This window comes from Priapulus caudatus, unplaced genomic scaffold (genome assembly GCF_000485595.1).
Source record: "Priapulus caudatus unplaced genomic scaffold, Priapulus_caudatus-5.0.1 Scaffold213, whole genome shotgun sequence".
NCBI lineage: Eukaryota > Metazoa > Priapulida > Priapulimorpha > Priapulimorphida > Priapulidae > Priapulus > Priapulus caudatus.
In genome coordinates, this window is record NW_014577274.1 from 266,456 (window position 1) to 274,461 (window position 8,006).

At 41.0% G+C, this 8,006-nt stretch overlaps 1 protein-coding gene across 1 annotated transcript in view; it reads left to right on the top strand.

Moving 5' to 3' along the window:
• The window catches only part of LOC106807411 (GTP cyclohydrolase 1-like), a 24,577-nt gene extending 18,139 nt beyond the window's left edge, over positions 1-6,438 (top strand). Inside the window, exons 2-5 of the mRNA XM_014809731.1 lie at positions 3,975-4,084; positions 4,648-4,703; positions 5,615-5,646; positions 6,350-6,438. Of these exons, the coding sequence (XP_014665217.1) occupies positions 3,975-4,084; positions 4,648-4,703; positions 5,615-5,646; positions 6,350-6,438 (287 nt within the window). The remainder of the gene's footprint in view (positions 1-3,974; positions 4,085-4,647; positions 4,704-5,614; positions 5,647-6,349) is intronic.
• Positions 6,439-8,006: the final 1,568 nt, after the last annotated feature.

The window sequence follows — 8,006 nt, forward strand, 5'->3', positions numbered from 1 at the left end:
TCTCTCTCTCTCTCTCTCTCTCTCTCTCTCTCTCTCTCTCTCTCTCTCTCTCTCTCTCGATCCCCAACTCTCCATTTTACGCCATCATCATCCCTATCTATATTATATTTTTGGTCTACCTACAACTGACTCTCGTTTATTATATTATTTCTGACTTCCGCCAAACACCTAATTACCACCAGTTCCAGAGCTAGAGATCGCACCCTATATCAAAACGCGCAGGAATCAGGAAGATTATAGGTGCATGGTAGATTGTATATAAAAGTGTCAAATTTAGGGGGAGTATTACTGAAGCATTCATCCGTGTTTTGTTAGACTGTTTGAATAGATATCGTGCCTGGCTGTGAATCCGACACTCGACTATGCATCCCCTGTGTACCAACGGCAAAGGCAATACAAACTGATACTCGCGTCCCTTTCAATCGGCTCCAGTCATGTTTACTGTGTAAATGTCAACCATATTGCCAGGCGTATATAGCCGAGCGGTGGGACTGCGTAATTTCACCCTGTACTAGTGATTTTCGAGAGCGACCCCCCGTGTGAGTGATGAAAGTCCGCGTATAGCTGGTATACGAGCATCGCAAGCATCAAGTCAGTAGGTTTTTCCTCACCTTCGTATTGTCGCAATAACGTTTTTTTTTATAGGAAATTACAATATTTAATTAGACATGGTGGTATTCGAGTATGTATTACAGCCGTCATTGCTGTGACGTAATATAAGGTCAAATAAAATAAATACCACGTTTGGGGTAACGTAGCTGGGAGAAGGTAGGATACGTAGGTATGAAATTTTTGGTTATTTTATATTTCCTGATCTCGTGCTAGTGAAATCGGAGAAATTAGTTATTACAATTGTTTTTTACAAAATACTCGTAGAAAAATAAAGTAAACGTTCGGCAATAAAATGTTCAGTATCGGCATTGTTTCTCATGGTCGGTCGGGTGACCTCCAACATGGTATATATTTGTGGTGTAACTTTTACGTTGTAAAGAGAAATACATCGCACGTTTTGCACGTTAACGTCGCACATTTCTACACCCGGCGAGGTTCGCGCAATAGCTTGAAATCTCATTCGATTGCACAGTCGGTATCTAACGCTAGTGCACCACCTCTTCTATTGACGTTGCTCATACAAACCACGTGTTATTTCATCAGGCATCAATTACGACCCCCCAAAGCCGTGATCGACGGTATTCTGTTCTGTAGATATATAGATGAATAACTGAGCTATATAATAAAGATTCATTGTGTCTATTGTGTTTATAATGCACGCGACGCGTATCGTGTCTCGATTAATTCCGACGCGTTTTTACGGTTTATAAATGTCATATAGATGTTTCTATTCACGCGGCGAGAACGATATGCAAGGTTTCATCATTTTCGCGTAGTCTAATTATCTGTTGCACACGTTGCATAGTTACTTGCGTTAACTATCGCTCTCCCTCCCCTTCTCTCTGCCTTCCTTCCTTCTTTCAATGTTCGCCTCGCTTTCTCTCTGTCGTCCCTCGTTTCTTCCTTTATCTCAATATCTTTCACCCTTCCCTCTCGTGTCAAATAGATTTGAGTTTAGCCGTGTGAGATGCCGCAGATTCAGTACATTGTATAAGCTTTGACGCATGTTACTGACTATGGAATGAATACTTTTGCATCCTCGTATGTAGTCGGCTATTTTACGGTTGCCTTGGCGACGGGAATGCTTTTCTATACATTGAAGGTCGCGGAAATTGCTATTCCGACCATTTATTCAATGTTTTCAGATTCGCGTTATCAGTGCCAGACGATACGTACAGCGGGCTTGTATAATTCGTGTTTACCTTTACGATATCTCTAATAAACGCCAGCTCACAGCAAAGATGTGCGTGTATATAACAAATATATTGGAAATCCATTCAAACCTGTGTTAGCGGGCACATCTATTGAACGGACACACAGAGCATTTTTGGTGCTTCCATTGAGTGGCAGCTACACAGTGTAACCACCTCTATAGAACGGGCACCTGCGTATATAGGACAATTTTCTTTATGTAATACTTATATACGGGTTCGACCCTACAGAAACGCGATTGGCGATTTTGCAACGAAAACGCGTGTTACGCGGTGAACTATTTAATTAACCATTGATTAGCCAGGCCCCCTGTTGCTCGACCCTCGCTCGTTATAGTGCGAATCGATCACTGTGTGTACCAATGTCGGTGTCTGACCGTATATTATATATATGTAATATATATTTCTGATAATATCAAAAGACACGAGAGCGCTTACCTAGACTTTGTAATCCGCCAATCACTCCAGTCTCCCTTAATCGCTTTGGAGCCCACTGCGTCCCAGGATTGGGCTAAATAAGTAAAATATACATAATTTAGCATTAATCTCCACTTGTAACCACAAACGTCATTCTTCTTGTCCAAGCACATGGGCATGCACTTATCTTAATAAGAATCCATATAAAACATGCTTTTAAAATTTCCCGATACGAAAAAAACAACGACAAACAAGACAGGCTCACGGAGAAGAATTTTTTCTGCGTATGTTGTTATATGTGTATAACACATAAAGTTTGTCAGCCGCGTCGGGCTAAACTAAGTGACCAGCAAAGGCGAATTGATGCGACAAGTGGATATGACTGTCTAATGTCGTGACATGTTCATATGTTGACGCTCCGATTATGCGTACACCAGTATGTGGTGCTACCCGGCAGCGATCGTGCACGAGAGACCTTCAAAATGTCATGTCTTTGATCGCACCTCTCCGAAAACTCCTGCTTGACCTTTACCTAATTTACTTCCTTCCTGCCTAAACATTATATTTTACACCCATCAGATCGTGCCCCCGTACAACAGGCAGCGCGGTTAGACTCGTTTCCCGTTTTCCTTCCGCCTAAAAACGACAAAAGAATATAACCAATCGATTTCTGCCGACTAACGGGGCACCCCTTCTTTAAATGTCACCATTGACTCATTATGCTTCTGCTGACGTCACGGATTTCTGTAAAATGTAACTTGGGAGTTCAAGGCGAGGCAGGCAATCAACGACGAAGAATTGCATTCAAGCCGTCAACATGTACACCTGTATGTATCGACCGTAGTGAAAAATCATAACGTGTCAAAATGCTTTTACTCCTGTTACCATTCACGGTGGAAGGTCGCTGCACTATGGTCTGATATTTCCTTCCAATATTATAGATCGGGAAGTCAGCAAGTCTGGTTGAGTTAGATTTCGGTACGGCTGACGCACGCTATGGGAAATATAGGTTGCGATAATTTGTATCCAGCAATCAAACGAACTCCTCTCAATAGCAGAGCTTCCCAGTATATACATTACTAAAATTGTGGTAAAGGTATGAAAATTGTTTGCTCTGATACAAGGTGGCGTGTCAGCATAATTTTCTCTCCTATAACCTCCACTTACAGAAGTTGGCCGAACACTATACAATAATGTAACCCAACAAGAGTAGGGTTGTACTCTACCCTTGTCTTGTACCCTACCCTTGTACCCTATTGGACCCCTGTATCCTACCCTTGTCTACTCAACCCTATAGGTACTCTTGTTTGGTTACATTGTTGTATCTAGCCGAACACCATGCAGAGTAGGTCCAAGCGCCGGTTAGACAGTTTTGGTGTAACTCTTTAGAAGCAGATATATATGGAAACCACCTCTTTTGCATTGCTGCCGATTTTTTACGGGTAAATACTTTCGTTGCGAACGCCGAATATGTATATATATATATATATATATATATAATTACATGCACGACCGCATAAAAATAATCGTGGCACGAAGATTGCGCTATACTTTATCGTAAGGTGGTTCTAAAGTAGGAGTTTGTGCGAAGGAACGTATATATTGCGAAATCCACCATGTAGTGAATAGATAACGTTCCCATTGCAGTTTTTCGTTTGTACGGACAACCAGCGAAATTCAATATAACGATTGTGTTCGAGTGTTTGTGATGGACTGTTCTAATTACCTTTGCAGATGTACTAAACGACGCAATATTCGATGAGGACCACGACGAAATGGTCATCGTCAAAGACATAGAGATGTTCTCAATGTGCGAACATCACCTGGTACCATTCATCGGAAAGGTGCGTAATTAAGCTTCAAAAAATGAATATTATATAAAAATTAAAATGTGATATGATTGTATGGGTAAAAATGTAACAGCGTGCAGTCGTTGAAATTCGTTGAAATAGATAATTTATTCAGTGTAAATCTGACATTAAGTTCCGCTAGATGGCGATAGGTGACTGATAACGCCAAAGACCGTAGTATGCGATGCGTGTTGTATACGGTATTTGGCAGTGCTAGTCCGTTTAGGATATCTCCGAGATTGGATTGCATTAACACTAATTATTGACGTTCTTAAAGCTACTATAGACAAAATGCGAGTCTCTTCATAGAGGTGTATAATATTTATGCATAACTAATATATTATTTCTATATCAACGATATATTGCGGAGCAGCGGATGCATATCTGAAATTGATTAGTTCCTAGAAATAAGAGTATTGAACACGCATACTCATTCCTACACCAAATCTACATCAATGACTAGTGCTGATGTCTTCGTGCTGTGTTTCAATAAAGTATATAATTCTGTAAAACATGTAAAAAAATAAGTGGCATAATAAAGTGTTTACTCGTTTTAGGTCTCAATCGGGTATTTACCAAACAAGAGAGTACTCGGGCTAAGCAAAATCGCAAGGTAAAAATCGTTAGTTGCGTATGTTAATTATTGATATATAACCGAATAGCTGTTAGAGTAGACAATGAAGCTGGTAGAAATGGGACAGAGACACCACAATTTCGGAAAAAACTTTTCCCCCATTTGGATTATTGGTCCCATCTATGTAATGTATGATTGTACGCACGGACCATTTTTATCAGTAATTTTGGCCCTCCTGAGTAGTTTTGCGGAGGTGTGAGGAGGAAGAGGAGGAGGAGAAGAAGAGGGTGGTGGAGGAGGAGAAAGATGTTGATAATTGACAAAGAATAAGGTGCAGGAGACGGAGAGAGAGAGCAGTCAGGGGGAAATGAGGAGAGCGATGAAAAGGATTGCGGATCAGGATTAGAATATGGAGGAGGAGTAGGGTCAGTAGGAAGCGGAAGAGAGGTAGGAGGAGCGGGAGGAGGAGGAGGAGGAGAAAGATGTTGATAATTGACAAAGAATAAGGTGCAGGAGACGGAGAGAAAGCAGTCAGGGGAAAATGAGGAGAGCGATGAAAAAGATTGCGGATCAGGATTAGAATATGGAGGAGGAGTAGGGTCAGTAGGAAGCGGAAGAGAGGTAGGAGGAGCGGGAGGAGGAGGAGGAGGAAGGGGAGAAAGAGGAATGTTTTAGTATGTGACGTGGTATCAGTCTGCATGCCTGGTAAAAACATAGGCATAGTCCTATATATAATACTACCATACAAATGCTCTCGTTAACAAAATACCTCCTATATAAAATCACATGTAAATATAATAGTATAGCTACAGCTTACTGAATAGGTGTCATCTAGCAAAATTATGTTTATGTACGCCTATGTGCTTTACACACGGTAGGCCTAACATTGTAAATTTCGCTTACATACGCCTAGCTTTATACAGTTGGATATAACATTATTTATTTTACAGAATTGTCGAAGTTTACTGCAGGCGGTTACAAGGTAACAATTTGTAATTGTACATACTTTTAGTTTAATAATTTCGTTTCGTTGATTATTTTATTAGTTTTAGAAATCATCAATAGTTATTCTGGCCATTCTAACAAAAAACGTGGAAAACGTTTCTGTAGTGCCAAAAAAATTGACACACCATTCACAAGGTATAAAAGTTAGTAGTAGAAAATTCAATTTACCAAGATATATTACATACCTGGGGTTATATTTTTTACTCAAGAATGACGTAGCTAAATTCAACTCTGGTAATGCTGTACATTTCTCCAATTAACCCTTCGACTTCTAACTCTATCTTGTTTTGATGTCTTTTTCAAGTATGTCAAATGAACCCAGGTATGTTAATGAGAGATCAGCCTACGTTTATATTGAAATTACTAGCTTCGAAACTCACCGTTAAATATTAACTTGTTTTATTAGAATTTGTAATAGATAATTTACACGTATACTCGTCGTATTATACTTTATAACGCAGTGAGAAATTGAAAAACACCGTATTATACTTTATAGCGCATGCAGTGAGAAATTAAGAAAGCAATGTTTTTTCATGTGGCTGGCGATAGCCAATTTCTATAGTCAAATAACTGAATGCTTCTCGGAAATCGTAATACGGATCCAGTGCGCGTACGCGTCACGTAGTATGCCTTTGATTGCCTTTAATTAATGATGTCTGTCGCGTGCGTATGTTTTACAGTTCAGGAGCGGTTGACAAAGCAAATAGCCGTGGCGTTGACACAAGCTATTCAGCCAGCGGGTGTAGGAGTCGTCATTGAAGCGACGTGAGTACTCATGCATGTACTTAGGCCTATACGCACGTGAGTAGGCCCCTACTTACGCTGCATATGTACTTATGCCTAACACACACAGACACGTATATATCCTAATAATCAGCTAATCTAATATGCCCGTACCGGTAATATAACACCGCGTGGATGTGTGAAGAGTGGCTACGTTGCTACAGTCATCCCGAGCCAGCGGAAGACCGATTATCTACTAATAATAATAGCAGCAGACAATGGTTGAAGCGTTCCTTGCCGCCGACACCCAATGTCTAATTGATCAAGCTCGAATTAATTAGGACAGCAGCGACTTCATTAGCAGCGAAGAACGTGGTAGTACAATGACGATGACGTCACAACGGCGTCCGATCATCCTATAGCGTCAATTCGTGTAAATTTCACAATTTTCTTTATTTAAGCCATGAGTTACTATCGTACACACAATTGCAGAAACCGCACGTGCGCAATGGGAAGTTCCCAGCAGAAGTTTGGCTATATACGTGTAATGGCGTCCATAATAAGGCGAGACGCACACCAACATAACTATATAGGGCCTACTCGTGCGATGTGAACTAAAGAGTAGTAGAGTATAACCCGCAGATTACCATAGTAATTACATCTAAGCTACTTATTACACAACCGTACACTACACTGCTAATTGATAGTAATTACAATAATGGTAAGGCTATTAGATGCAGCCAGCGTGATGTGGAGAACTATACGAAGCCGACGAACGCAGACGTACGAATACCTCACGTATTCACGTATACGTTAGTCTGTGCCCGTGCCTCGACCACTTTTTTTGTCGTGTGGATACAATATTTCCCGTTCTCTATCGTGCCGTATGTACCACGGTGACATTCGCAGCAGCCTGTGGGCAATGATCCTAGTGTAATACGGTACACACTGCCATTAGGTAACCGCGGTGGTAGGCATATGGATCCGTGTTTCACGACGAGGATTAATTGACGTCAGAATTCAAAGCCGCTATGACGTACGCCCTGCGTCGGGAGCTCTGCTATTGTAGACGCGACATTCAACATACAGTGTCACAATGATTCAACCTCATGCACCAACTAGAAAGCTAATTTGCCGACAGGGACTGTTTAACTCTAGACGGTAAAGTAACAGAAAGAAAGAACACGAAAATCAATCGTGGTTAATATTCAAAGGTGGGATTTACGATGTAAATATATATTACGGGCAATATATATGTTATATGATTATAATCGTTATGAATATGGTTGCGTGTAGGAATGTCTGCATCAGAGAAACATATATGAAACATATCTATTATACATTTATAACCTCATTTCATCTACTTTTCTCCACCTCTCCGCTATCTCCTCTTCCCCTTCTCTCCCTATGTTGAGTATGCGCTCTTGATCTCCGCTTTCTCCCTCTTTTTGTCTCGATCCTACTCCTTTTCCCTTCCACTTCCCTTCTCTCTTACCATCTCCCGTTCCCCCACTCTCACTTTCATTTTCCTGGTCGCTCCTCTCTCCCTATCTATCTCCCCCCCCCCTCTCTCTCTCTCTCTCTCTCTCTCTCTCTCTCTCTCTCTACTACTAC